Source organism: Lipotes vexillifer, unplaced genomic scaffold (genome assembly GCF_000442215.2).
Source record: "Lipotes vexillifer unplaced genomic scaffold, Lipotes_vexillifer_v1.1 scaffold184, whole genome shotgun sequence".
Classification (NCBI taxonomy): Eukaryota; Metazoa; Chordata; class Mammalia; order Artiodactyla; family Lipotidae; genus Lipotes; species Lipotes vexillifer.
The window spans coordinates 2,418,868-2,433,299 of NW_006783561.1; the positions used below are offsets into that span (position 1 = coordinate 2,418,868).

Consider the following 14,432-nt stretch of genomic DNA (forward strand, 5'->3'; position numbering starts at 1 on the left):
CTCCCACCCCTCCCCAGAACACAGCACATACAGTCCCTGCAGAACTCCTGGTCGGGTCTGCAGAACAAGAGCTCCAGGCCTGCTGCACAGGGATGCTCTGGCTGCGGAGGGGCCTCTGTGGGGAAGGCTGCAACAGGTCCGGGGAGGCTAGTTAGAGCTGCCTGCCTGGCTCCTCCGCCTCCTGCACTTCACAGCGCAGCCCTGGGTGGGGGGGGCCCGCCAGCCCCTGCGCACACTCCACTGTGCAGCCCTGGGTGTGCGCCGTCACTTTCCAGGGATGTTTCAATTTTAGAAAGTCCAGAAAGTCCAACACATTGGCACCTAAACCACTGCCAGCACTTACTGAGAGTGTTCACTACACCCCAGGTACTGCTGAGCTCTAGGTAAACTGTTTCCTTTACTCCTCATGACAACCCTGAGAGGTAGATGCCATCGTTGTCCCATTGCACAGACAAGGGAATCGAGGTTCAGATGGGCTAAGTACTTGCACAGCAAACAGCTGAGTGGTAAAGTTGGGACTATGTTGGGACTATTTTTGGGACTCCAAAAATCTGCACTTTTAACCCACTGAACTACATGCATTCTAGAATTCCCCTTACATCTGAAAGCAGCTGGAAAAAAGTCATGCCCAACCACATGCCCAGGACTGTGACTTGGAAACCACAGTCTCCCCAGCAGCCTGCCCAGCACCCTCCAGACTGGTTTTCCAAGTCGCCTTCCTGAAGGCCTCCTGCTGCCCAGAGAGCTGCCCCGAGACCTGGGTGTCGCTGTCCTCCGCCGTGCTCTCGCTGGGGTAGAGGTCCTGCACCAGAAGGATGAGGGCGAGGAGGTCGGCTGGGCGCAGGGAGCCGGCGCTGTGGCTGCGGAGAGAACAGGCAGCAGGTCAGCATGTGCCCGCTGTCCCCAGCCCACAGGTGGCAGTGGGAAGGGGCAAGTAAGTTAAGGGAGTCTGGAGCATGATCGCTGCCCTCAAGGAGTTTAGAAATGTGCCCGCTGACTTTATCCTTTCTGGAGAAAGACAAGGTATGTACAAAATTAGTTAACTCATCCATTTAAAAAATAAAACTTGGTTGTGTTGAAAAATAAAAATTACCAGTGGAAAACCACCAGGGACGAGTAACAGCGTATCAGGAAACCCTAAATTAAGATCCTGAGACAGTGTTCCAGGAAGAAATCATTCAGAGAAGGAAGTGAGCTGAGAGGCGGAGAAGAACTGAAGAACCTAAGAAGGCTTCCTGGAAGAGACGGGTCTGGAAGGCTTCCCTGGCCCAGGAGGTGGTGCTTTTCAGGTAGGAGGAATAAGAAAGGGTGAAGGTGAGGGGACCCAGGCCCTCCGGGCCACCCCATGCTGGGGCCCTTGGGCTCACCTGGAGTAGAAAGCCAGCAGCTTGGAGTGCACGAGCAGGAAGGCGTGTAGGGCCTCCTCGCCGGCCCGCCCAGGGCTGGAGTTGACGGCCTGGACGACGTGCCGCTCCAGCACCTCGATGCACAGCTCACATAGCTGAGGGTGGATCAGCCGCTCCACAGCCTGGGCATGCGGGCAGGGAGAGGAAGTCACATCACCCCACACCTCCCGCTCCAGCCCCAGGCTGGCATTACATTCACTCAGGCCACAGTGAGCACACACCACGTGCCAGATGCTTGGGAACAGGGAGGCTCGGACCAGCACAGAGCCTGCCCTTCTGGGGCTTAGTGTGGTCACTAGACTCTAGTGGATGAGACAGACAATATGCAGAGAAAGAGATAAAATAAGTGCTAACAACTGCTGTGTAGGAAAAATACAGTATTGGACTAGAGAAGAGCAGAGACCTAAGTGTGTAGGGTGTTCAAAGAAAATGTCCCTGAGGAGGTGACCTTTAAACTGCTATCTAGAGAACAAGAAACCCCGAGTTTGGAGCAGTGCTGCCTAACTGATTACAAAGGCAACCCCTACACGTAATTTAAAATTTTCTAGTAACTACATTAAAAAGTAAAAATAAATAAGTGAAATTAATTTTAATAATTGATTTAACCTAATACATCTAAAATATTATCATTTCAACATAAGGTATAAAAGCATTATTAATGGGATAGTTAATAATCCTATTTGACATTCTATTTTTTTTTTTTTTTTGCATTTGACATTCCTTTTTTGTCCTAAGCCGTCAATATCCAGTGCATATTTTACAGGTATAGCATAACCCAATTTGGACTAACTATACTTCAGATATTCAACAGAGACACGTAGCTAACGACTACCACACTGGCCAGAGTTGAACACAGAGTGCCCCTGAAATGGGAAGAAGTCCCGGGTGGCCAGTGCATGGTGAGTAAGGACAAGAGAGGCATGAGATGAGGCTGGGGCAAGACAGGCAGTGGTGGATCATACAGGGCCTGATAGGCTCGGTAAGGACTGTGGATTTTATCTTAACTGCATTAGGTCACCTCCTACAAGAAGCCTTTTGCTGATGCCTCAGAAGGAGTTGACCACGCCAACCTCTGTGCCACCATGGATTTTGAGAAACCCAACCTGGCAGCACCCAGTGTACTTTATTGTTTTTAGTACATATGAATGGCTGATTTCCCCTCAAGGGCACAGACTTTATTCATCTCTGTATTCCCAGGGCCTGGCACACCTCTTAGTGTATGGGAGGTACTATATGCTTACTGGAAGAGTGACTGAGTGGGGTGTGAAAATGCATTCCTTCAGATCTATTTTCCTGTTCACTAATTCTCTTTCTAGCTATGTCTCATCTATTATTTAACCCATCCCTTAAGGTTTTCATTTTAACAATTATGTTTTCACTTCTAAAACATCTATATGGGGTTTCTCCCTAGCTTTTATGTCTTCAAATATTTCCTGGTTATTTTATGTCCTGTACCTAAAAATTCTAGTATATCAAGCTCCTTGGGATCTACATCTGCTGGTGATTGATTTCCCTGACTCCTACTCATGGTGGCTTATTCTCTAGTGCATCTGACTGTTAAATCGTGAGCTCATATTTGTTTGCTCTTAATCTGTCCTCAAAATCAACGGCTTTCAACATGTAGTTCCCAGACCAGCATAACCAGCATCACCTGGGAGCTAGTTAGAAATGCACATTGTAGAGCCTCCCACCCTTGACCCCCACAGTGAATGAGAAAAGTGAGGCCCAGAAACCTATATCTAACAAGTCCTCCAGACGATTCTGATGCACACGGAGCGGGAGAATCACTGATTTAGAAAGAATCTGTGTTTGTCTATACAAGGAGCAAGGGGGTGCTGCCTCAGGTCTGGGCTTAAGGAGGAGTTGCAGGCTCAGCTCTCCTGTCACTGTTGGCCTAAGGCTTAGTTTTCTGGTTGTAGTGTTGGTACCGTCATCTGTACTCAGGCAATCTTGCCTTTAGTGCTGCTTATTTTTCACTACTTTCCACTCTAGTTTCAGCTCAGTATAATTTGGGGGGTGATCAGAGTGGAGGGGGCTATCTTCAGAGATTTCCATAATTTACTGAGAGCCCAAAAACTGCATTAAAAAGTCCATTTTATCCAAAATCTAGCTGTGTTAAGATAGGGAGGCCCACCAGAGTGCCCAGCCCAGCATGTGGCCAGAAAGAGCAACCCTCAGAAATGCATGGGCTTGAGGGGCTGCCTGTGCCCTCACTCATGGAGGGGAGGGTGGTGGCAAAACATGGTCTTAACGCTGCCCGGCCCCTCTGACCTGACATCTCTGTGGCCCGAGGACTCCCGCACCCAGCAGTCACCTCCACAGCGAAACACTGCTCCTGCTGCCGCAGGCGGCCGTAGGTCCACAGCAGGCTCTGGAAGTGCTCCCACACCTGCACACGCTGCCCCAGGTCTGGGGGCCGCAGCCTGGGGGCAGAGCAGGGGAGACCCATAAAAAAGCCGGTTGTCCCCAGCTTCAGCCAAAGGAGGAGCCTGACATCACTGCCAGCGCCAGGCAAGCTCACGTGACATGACCAAACCCCTGCGGGGGCCCACACAGCACAGAGGGGGCGTATCGGGCTCTGCCCTCTCTGTAGAGCCAAGTAGGATGGGCAGGGAACCAAGAGGTGGGCGCCTGAGCAGATTGCCTCACTTCTCAACCACACACACACACACACACACACACACACGACAACAGCCAGCTAGAGAGACCCAGGAAGAGGCCAGGGGCAGAGTGGGACAGGCAGCTTCACTGAGGCTGGGCACACACTGCCTGGCCTTGAGAGGGGCTCAGCACAGCACCCAGGGGACTCACTCCTTTCGGATGAGCTGGCCGTCCATGGTAACCAGCCCGAAGTGCACCTCGAAAAGGTACTTGAGCACGCACAGCTTCTGCCGCAGGTCCCCCTCGCCCTCGGTGTGGTCTCCATTGATGGCAATGAACAGGCACTCTCCGAACTGCAGGCACAGTGGTCAGCGGGTGTCAGCCAGCCCCAGGGGACCCTCTCACCTCCCCTGATCGCTGGGGACAGTGAGGGGGGCTCAGATCCCAGGGGATTTTGTTAAGATGCAGCTTCTGCCTTCTAAAAGAGTCCGAGGTTCAAAATGAGGAAGAGGCATGTGGACTGCCCAAGGAGCCGAGGGAAGAGGAACATGGGCCCCAGGGCCGCACGCTCACCAGGTGAAGGACGTACAGGTAGTTGCCATTTTCTGTCGAGAAGCAGGTGTATGTGTCTGAGAGCTTCTCCAGCAACGTCATAGAGGAGATAATGACTGGGGCCAGGAGGGTGCTGAGCTGGTCCTCCAGGGCGGGAAGCTGCAAGAGGGGATAGAGAATAATACTGCTTAGTGTGCCAGACCCTGGGCCAAAGGAATGGACAAGACCCAGGCCTTGCCATCAAGGGCTCCATAGTTTTAGACCCACCTGGGAGGCTATCACTGTCCTGACAGGGAGACACTTGGGTAGTAGTTAGGAAGGCTGGGAAGGGTCAGGCAGCTAATTGTGCTGCTCTGGCTGATTCTAGAAGGAAACGTTAAGGAATTAGGTCACATTTCCACAGAGGAATGTTTGGGGCATTTAATAGAGAGCTGGCCAACTCTAAGAAAGTTCAGTATGTGTTCCAAAGTCCATGCCCTTTCTTGCAGTTAAGTTTCCTTTGGGGAATGTATCCTAAGGAAAATAATCAGAGATGAGGCAGAGATACATGTGCAAAAATGTTCCCTACAGCGTAATTTATAGTAGAAGCAACTGGAAAGAATGTAAATGTCCAGTACCAGGGAAAGAGTTAAATAAACAACAGTACATCTGAATGATGGGAGAATATATAGCACTTAAAATATCAGAGTGTTTCAGTGACATGGAAAATTCCTATGATACAATGTAATGTTTAAAAAAATGGTTGTGAATGCTCTGTATTTTCAAATGATAAAAAAAACAAAGTATTGAAAAACCAATGAGAAATCCACACTATTAAAGTTATTGCTTCTGAAGAGAAGGATCAGGAATGATCTCTCCCCCCAGTTTTTACATCTTTCTGTACTTTCCCTATTTCAGTAACAAGTATGCTTTTACTTTTATAATCTCTTCACTCATCCATTCTCTCTGACCTCCAAATAAGAAACAGAACAAACAGACAAAACCAAAAAGAAACTGGACAAATTTGCTGAAGGTCTGGGAATAAAAATGGGATAAAGCCAGGGGAATGGTAATAACTCAAGTTCTCAACACTGGAATGAAAAGATAGGAGGAGACAGCTGACCTTCTCCATGCTGATCTCAGGAGACTTGACTGAAACAGGGAGAAAGCGGAGTCCTAATTTTAACTTGTACACAAGGAGCGGAGTAAGACCTTGCCTTCAGAAGAACAGGCAAGCAGCCAGGGGTACTGTGCGGCACTTAAAATACAAGGGGGTCCACGTCACGAGGGGTGTCGTTTCCTCCCACAGACTCAACATTTAGGAGCCCAGCACCATGTCCACTGCTGCGGAGGCTGTCAGTCACCTGCGACAGGTCCCCGCTCAGGCAGCTCCTCTCCTGACCACCCCCAGGCCACACCACCCCAGCCTGCCCACCCCACACCCGTGAAATAAACCCATGGTGTTTATTTGCCACCTAGCTCATCTTCTTTAGACTCTGAATTCCACAAGTGCAGGGTCACGTTGCTATGTTCACTGTAAACAGTCCATTCTCGATTAGTATTCATTGAATGAATACCCCTTCACATAGGCAAACGTTGGTTGAATTATTCATGTACGACAATATTCTTGAACCATCACGAACCAAATATATTAATAGAAATGTCACTTAAAAACCTAGATGGTGTATAGCAAGTCACTTTAAAAGTAGTAGCTTTGGGGGCGGGCACTGGGGCCCGGTCGGACATGGGCAAGAAGCACAAAAGTCGGACAAACACCTCTACGAGGAGTATGTAGAGAAGTCCTTGAAGCTGGTCCTCAGAGGGGGAGGGAACGAAGTCACTGAGCTCTCCACGGGCAGCTCCAGCACGACTCCAGCCTCTTAGAAGACAAAAACGATCATGACAAACACAAGGACCGAAAGCGGAAAAAGAGAAAGAAAGGAGAGAAGCAGGTTCCAGGGGAGGAAAAGTGGAGAAAATGGAGACAAATAAAGAAATTCAAGTAATACAGAAGTGAACAAAATGGAAGGGAAAAAAGTTCTGCTCACTCAGGAAGATAAAAAGAAGCGAGATCGGGACCATGAGGCAGAAAAAGACCTCCAGTGTCAGGCCCCTGTAGGATCAGACTTGCCTCCTGAGAAGCCTCTTGCAAGCTCTTTAGCCAAACAAGAAGTAGAACAGACACCCCTTCAAGAAGCTTTGAATCAACTGATGAGACAACTGCAGAGGAAAGACCCAAGTGCTTTCTTTTCATTTCCTGTGACTGATTTTATTGCTCCCGGCTACTCCATGATCATTAAACACCCAATGGATTTTAGTACCATGAAAGAAAAGATCAAGAACAATGATTACCAGTCCATAGAAGAACTAAAGGATAACTTCAAACTAATGTGTACTAATGCTATGATTTACAACAAACCAGAGACCATTTATTATAAAGCTGCAAAGAAGCTATTGCACTCAGGGATGAAAATTCTTAGCCAGGAGAGAATTCAGAGCCTGAAGCAGAGCATAGACTTCATGGCAGACTTGCAAAAAAGTCAAAAGCAGAAAGATAGAACAGACACCTCGCAGAGTGGGGAGGACAGTGGCTGCTGGCCAAGAGAGAGGGAAGACTCTGGAGACACTGAGGCACAAGGCTTCAGGAGTCCCAATAAGGAAAATAAAAAGAAAGACAAAGATGTACTTGAAGATAAATTTAAAAGCAATAATGTAGAAAGAGAGCAGGAGCAGACTGACCGCATTGTTAAGGAATCTGGAGGAAAGCTGACCAGGCGGCTTGTTAATAGTCAGTGTGAATTTGAAAGGAGAAAACCAGATGGAACAACAACATTCGGACTTCTCCATCCTGCGGATCCTGTTGTAGGAGAACCAGGCTACTGCCCTGTGAGACTGGGAATGACGACTGGAAGACTTCAGTCTGGAGTGAATACTTTGCAGGGGTTCAAAGAAGATAAAAGGAACAAGGTAACTCCAGTGTTATACTTGAATTATGGACCCTACAGTTCGTATGCACCACATTATGACTCCACATTTGCAAATATCAGCAAGGATGATTCTGATTTAATCTATTCAGCCTACGGGGAAGACTCTGACCTCCTGAGTGATTTCAGCATCCATGAGTTTTTGGCCACATGCCAAGATTATCCATATGTTATGGCAGATAGTTTACTGGATGTTTTAACAAAAGGAGGACATTCTAGAACCCTGCAGGAGTTGGAGATGTCATCTCCTGAAGATGAAGGCCAAACTAGGATACTTGACACAGCAAAAGAAATGGAGATTACAGAAATCAAACCAACAGGGCATTCAGACTCCAATAATCAAGACAGGCTTACAGCACGGAAAGCAGTAGCAAACTTTGGAGCTCCAGCTGAAGTTTTTGACTTGGAAGAAGCTGAAGTGTTCCAGAGGAAACTTGATGAGACCACCAAACTGCTCAGAGAGCTCCAGGAAGCCCAGAATGAGCATTTGAGCACCAGACCCCCTCCCAACATGATCTGTCTCTTGGGTCCCTCATACAGAGAAATGTATCTTGCTGAACAAGTGACGAATAACCTTAAAGAACTTGCACAGCAAGTAACTCCGGGTGATATTGTAAGCATGTATGGAGTCCGAAAAGCAATGGGGATTTCCATCCCCTCCCCGGTGGTTGAAAACACCTTTGTAGATTTAACAGAAGATTTTGAAAAACCTAAAAAGACTGATGTTACTGAGTGTGGACCTCATGGGATTTGAAGCTAACTGGTATTTGATTATATATTATGTATATTTTTTTTTCATTCTTAACTTGGAAATGCTTTTTCAGAAGATATTAAATATTTGTAAATTGTTTTTAATTAAACTTTGGAACAATTAATTTTAATGTTCCAGAGATTGGACTTCTATTAGGTAATAAAGCTGAACCTGGGACGGTGAAAAAAAATAAAAATAAATAAAAATAAAAATAAAAGTAGTAGCTTTTTCTGTAGGGATATAGGTGTAGCAAGAATTCTTTTGGTTGGGGGGAAATTATAATCTTTGTGTAGCTAGAGTGTGAAGACAATTCTCCTATATTATTTGGTGCGATTATAAAGTGGTACAGTATCTTTGAATGGCTTTTGAATCAATGATTCTACTTTTAGGAATTTATCCTAAGGAAATAATGAGATGTGGGATAAAATTCAAGCACAAATGTTCCCTACAGCAATAGCTATAGCAAACTAAAAGCAATATACATGTCCAGTACTGGGGAAATGGTTAAATAAATGCTGCTAAATTTATTCATATACTGAATATAATGTTTCCATTAAGATTTATGCTTTAGAGAATATTTAACAAAATGGAATAATGCTTTTCCTATAATGGCAAGTGAAAAAAAAAAAACCAGGAAATAAAACTGTAAGTGTGGTATGATCCCAACTATTTATAAACGATAAAGACCCAAAGAAAATATATTGAAGAGCTAATAGCTCAGGGTAGTAGAATTATGGGTCATTTAAAAACTATTTCTCTGTTATTTCCCAAATTTTCTACAATTAGTTCACATTATCCATAGGATCAGGAAAAAAAAGTGTTGGATACTTGAAAAATAAAACTTTGAAGACTTTTTTCTTTACCTTAGTCATTTAGGAACTGAAAAGCCAGGAGTTTCTTCCTTTATGAGGTTTTAAATAAAGAGGAAGAGAAACACTATCAAATAGTTTGCCTCTTAAATTGACCAAGTTGATACAGTGGTTTAAGAACTAAAATACTTTAAAATTCTTAAATTAAAAAATTATACATATTGACTGCTAAAAAATAAAAGAGCCTAACAGATAGAGCTGTGTTTCAGCTTAAATAAGATAAGACCGCTTAAATGTCTATGATCTCTGATATGTCATATCATTCCTAAACAGTATCAGCGATGTCGAGGTGAACTAACTTGCTGATGTGGAGTTGGTCTGGCTGATGACCAGGCTCACTGGAGCAGAAAGTGCACTGAGAGGCAACCAGTCTGTGTGGCTGCAGAAATGCAAGGACTGTCTACTGCATCCCCAATACAAAAGTTTTTAATCCAAAATTAATCTGGAAAAAATTTCAAAATAAATTACTCCTTTAGAATGTAGAGCAGAAATTATCTAAGTGAAAATGACAACTGTCTCTGAGTTGTGATATTAAAGCGTTAAAATGGATATCCATATGCAAAAAAATAAACTTTATACTTTACACCACATACCAAAATTCAAAATGGATCATTAGACTGAATATAAAACCTAAAACTATAAAATTTCCAGAAGAATATGTGGGGAAAACTCTTTGTGATCTTGGGTTGAGCAAAGATTTCTTAGATATGACACCAAAAATGTGATCCATAAAAGCAAAAAATGTAAAACATGGAGTTATCAAAATTAAAAACTTCTGCTTTTTTTTTTTTTTTTTTTTTTCTTGCGTTATGTGGGCCTCTCACTGTTGTGGCCTCTCCCATTTGCGGAGCACAGGCTCCGGACGCGCAGGCTCAGCGGCCATGGCTCACGGGCCCAGCCGCTCCGCGGCATGTGGGATCTTCCCGAAACGGGGCACGAACCCGCATCTCCTGCATCGGCAGGCGGACTCTAAAGCACTGCGCCACCAGGGAAGCCCAAAACTTCTGCTTTTTGAAAGGTACTGTGAAGTAGATGCGAAGACAAGACACAGACTGAAAGAAAATATTTGCACAACATAGATCTATAAAAGGACATATCCATAATATCTAGGCAACTCTTAAAACTCAGTAGGAATAATAAGAAACAATCAACCCAATGAAAACTAGGCAAAAGATCTGAACAGACATTTCATTAAAGAAGACATAAAGATGGCAAATAAACACATGAGAAGATGCTCAAAATCATTAGTCATGAAGGAAATGAAAATTTCTTCATAGGGTGGGGGTGGGTCACTGGAGAGCATCAAGGGCTGACCTCTAAGGGTGCGCAGGTGTGAGGGGCGCCAGACCATACACAATGCCGTGTTCATCCCTCTGGCTGGGCCAGGACGGATGGACAGGCTCTCCTGCCTCCTGGTAGTTCTGGGTTGTTCCCTCCCATCCGTCCCTCCTACCCTGCACTCACCCCTTCTCCCTCATTCTCCGACTGCCCAAACTTCAGCCGCAGACTCTCTTCAAACTCCTCGTCCGTCCAGTAGAAGAGGATGTCCGCGCCCTCTGTGGCCACCAAGACGCACTTCATCTGCCAGGGAGAAGAAAGGTCAAGGTCACCTCCCAGCCCCACATCCATAGGCTCGGCCTGAGTAATGAACAGGATCATAATCCCGCAAACACCTACTGGCCTTTACTGTGTGCCAGGCACCACGAGGGCCTTCCTGGTGTTACTCTGCGGCACCCTCACAGCAACTGGACTAAGCAGAAATCTTCAGTTACTCCTATTTTTAAGTGACAGAAGTGGGATCCAAACCCAGGCCTGTCTAATACCAACGCTGGGGCTCTTTCCTGCGTTATCTGGCCTCTCTAAAACACAGCATCAGACCCACCACCAGCCTACTGGGACCAAAGGCAAGGAAGGGCCCAGCTCTTGATTTGAACATGGGGTCAACTATACAAGGGGGACAGGCAGTCAGGGCCTGGTCTGGAATGGAGGGCGGCTGGTGCGCCTCCCTCCAGGAAGTCCAGAAAAAATGTGCTTCTCCTCAAGTCACAGATAGCTCCAGAGGACGAGCTTCGAAGCCCACAGGCAGGGGGTTCAGTATTACAGGAGTTTGATTCACAAGTTCCTCCTGCTCTGGTGGACACAAAGGCTATATGACCTTGGCCACGGCACATTCTCACTCCGGCTTAGCTGCTGCTTCCTCAGCCACCTCCACCAGTATCTCCTGCCTTTCCGGACCTCCTTCCCCAGCACCCACACATGTACCCTCTGTGCCACACATTATAATGCTTGACTATATACAATGTGTTTTCATATTCACCAACTGGTAGATTCTTAATCCAGAGCTTCCCATGCTGGGCCTTGGCCCTGTGAGGTGCAGCAAGACATTGATCTTCTCAGCACTTAGGGAAGCCTGACCATGCCTGGTGAAGCCAGAGCTGTCAGGCCAGCTGCTTGCTCCAGTCAGGGGCTTCAAACCTTCTCCTATACCTCAGCATGTCACACAGATATGAACACATCACCCACGTGCTAGGACGTGATAATGATGAGGAAGCTCTGCTCTAACTCTTCCATGGTGGATGTCCAGTTTCCTCAACAGGATCATAGCATCTCGAGGTCTCAGACTCAGTAACATTCTTCAGGATCCCCTACGTGACCAGCTTAGTGGTACTTACCGAATTCCTCCCAAATCTCTAGTTGGTTTATCGACTTTAACTCGGAGAACCTAGCTTGATGGTGTTTCCAGCACAGTGAAAAACAAAGAATGTATCCTATTCCCATGGAATTGCTAAACACTAGGCAGAGACTGGGAGAGCAATGGAGTGTGAAGGAAAGGTTGCTGGACGAAGGCAGGTGGGCTTGACAGGAAGGGAGTGCATGGGCTAGAGAACAGTGGGCTGTAGAATGGAGGCTGTGAAGAGCAGGGAGCCCCCGTAGGCTGGTAAGGGTGTGGATCATGGATGGGTGGGGTCAAGGTTACGGAGGCTATTGTCCTGGTGCGGGGTAATGTGGGTCCACTCCTTGGTGGAGGCCAGGGGAGGAAGGGGCTGATTCAAGAGGTGTAGCTTAGAGACTTGGTAGGCCATGATGACCTCCTGGATGCAAGGGAGGAAGGACAGAACAGGCAAAGTTGACATCAGGATGCAGAGCTGGGATAGGGGATGGAGATGACTCTGCACAGCCAGCGAGAGCTCAGTCTACTGCCTACCTCACCCTATCCACCTCCCAGAGCCCGAGTAGCCCCAGGGTGGGTGCTGCCTGCCTCCATCTCAGGCAGGATCATCTACCTTGGCAAGGAGCACAGCGGAGCTTCCGGGCAGCCAAAGATTCAGAAAGGGCTGCGGCAGACAGACTCAGTGACCAGTTCATGGAGAGCAGCATAGCATCCCAGGTCCTGCTTAAAACAGGGAGGTCATGAGGGCAAGCAGAGGCTCTCGTTCCAGCTGCTGCCTGTTCCCAGGAGTGGACAAGCTGGTGAAGGACGGAGTGGTCAAAGGTCTCTCTCTCGCTCTAAGGCCTTCTGCTCAGAACATACTCCCCTCAGCCAGGAGGTGTCCAAGTGCCCCACATTCTGCCCACCCCTGCCCTCCCACAATGGAGAACACGAACCTGGCAAGCACAGTCCTTTGGCCATAGCATGTGTCCACAAACATTAATTCTCACCTACTGTTTCCTTCTGAGCATTCTCACTTCCCCATGGGTCACTCTGAGCCATGGTGTGGTCAGCAAACCCACCCTGAGCAGCCCCGGGAAGCCTGCTATGAGTGACTATTGGGAAACAGCATAGCACATCCCAGGGAGACAGAAAAGCAGTCCTGGGGAAGAGAGGAGGTATCCTAGGGTAATGCAATGAATGGCAGTAAAGCAATACAACAGGCAGGGGACACCCAGTTCTAGTTTTGTCTTTGCCAAGACACTTAAACCTCTCTGAGCCTCAACCTCTGGCTCCACCTCCCTCCAGGGTTCTAGTGAGAGCCTGGGAGTAACCAGGCAGACACACCCCTAGCAAACTTTCTTACACAGAGGTGGGGGGGGGGGCTCATTATTCTTACTTCCCAGCTTCCCCTCCTCAAATAACAGGTGAACTAAACTGGTTTCAGAATCACTCATATTTTGATGATAAAGAGCAGGAACAATATAAAGCTTTAGCTTAATTAGGAAACCAAACATTGTAAACAAACAAGACACAAGAAAGGGCTGTTAACGGGCTCAGCATCTTGTGCAACATGAGACTCACTACATCACCGGCATGATTGACCTTAACGCCATATTCCCAGAAGAATGGAAATGCTCTTTAGTGGACGTTAGGTTCTACTTTTATTCCACAAGCTTGCTGGAAAGAGAACCTCACCGGTGTTATTTTCTGATTATTATTATCTGATTATGTTATTTTCTGATTATTTATGCTCTGAGGGAACACAGGACTCACTGGAGCCCCAGATGGCGCCGGGGCAACCTGGGGAAACGCCCCCACGCCCATATTCGCCATCCTCCCAGCAAACTGCCCCTATGGCCGCCGCCCCTGCCTGCCAGCAGCCCACACGCTCACAGCCTCGTCCTTGCCCCTGATGGGCTGGAGGACGTAGGAGCGAAGACCTGCAGGGCGCGCCCGCCGAATGGCAGCCTTCCAGTCTGCCCTGCACTTTACAGTTTATGCAGCAGTTTCACCCCCAAGTCCCCCGAACCTCACAGATACCCTAGGAAGAAGGCCCGGCTTGTGACTACTGCCCCACTTCGTAGCGGCAGTAACTTTGGCTCCGAGAGGTGAGGCGACGGGACCACGGCCCCACGCCGGTGGGTGAGGCTGGAGGTGGAGACGCCCCCACTTCCGGGAGGGAAGCGCCGGGGTCCCGGAGTAAGCCCCACCGACTACCGAGGCCCTCGGACAGTGCGGGAGGCCTACGTACCGCGCAGTACCCAGACACCGGCCAGCCTGCCAGGAGCCCGCGGGCGCGCTTCCGGGTGTGGCCACGTGACCGCCCACGTGACCTCCGGGGAGGGACTGGAAGCCCGCCCCGCCTCTACTTGGCTTACGCCTCTGCCCGTTGTACGGTTTGCTTCCGCTCGGAGGCCGGGCTCAGCGAACGCTGACTCCTGCGCTTTGACTCCTGCCGGGCGGTGGCCGCATTCCTCCCGTCAACAAGGGGGGCACCGAGGCCCACAGTGTGGGGGACTTTGCAGGTAGCCGTCAGAGGCACCTGCTGCTTCCGGCCCTGCAACCTGCCTTAGCTCAAGCCACTCCCCACTGAGGTACTAGGAAAGTCTCCTTTTACAGAAGAGGAAACTGACGCCC

The 14,432-nt window shown here is 48.0% G+C and overlaps 2 protein-coding genes across 2 annotated transcripts in view; one reads left to right on the forward strand and one right to left on the reverse strand.

Annotated features, from left to right (window-relative positions):
- Positions 1-12,537, reverse strand: part of HPS1 (HPS1 biogenesis of lysosomal organelles complex 3 subunit 1) — a 23,958-nt gene extending 11,421 nt beyond the window's left edge. The window contains exons 1-8 of the mRNA XM_007456239.1: positions 12,427-12,537; positions 10,607-10,723; positions 4,581-4,718; positions 4,218-4,360; positions 3,721-3,829; positions 1,368-1,528; positions 758-860; positions 32-127 (exon numbers count right to left, since the gene is read on the reverse strand). Coding sequence (XP_007456301.1) covers positions 32-127; positions 758-860; positions 1,368-1,528; positions 3,721-3,829; positions 4,218-4,360; positions 4,581-4,718; positions 10,607-10,723 — 867 coding nt within the window. The 5' untranslated portion in view covers positions 12,427-12,537. The remainder of the gene's footprint in view (positions 1-31; positions 128-757; positions 861-1,367; positions 1,529-3,720; positions 3,830-4,217; positions 4,361-4,580; positions 4,719-10,606; positions 10,724-12,426) is intronic.
- On the forward strand, positions 5,873-8,276 carry LOC103071385 (bromodomain-containing protein 7-like). The gene is given in 4 exon segments (XM_082931041.1): positions 5,873-5,897; positions 6,295-6,399; positions 6,402-6,530; positions 6,589-8,276. Coding segments are annotated over 4 exon segments (1,947 nt in total).
- Positions 12,538-14,432: the final 1,895 nt, after the last annotated feature.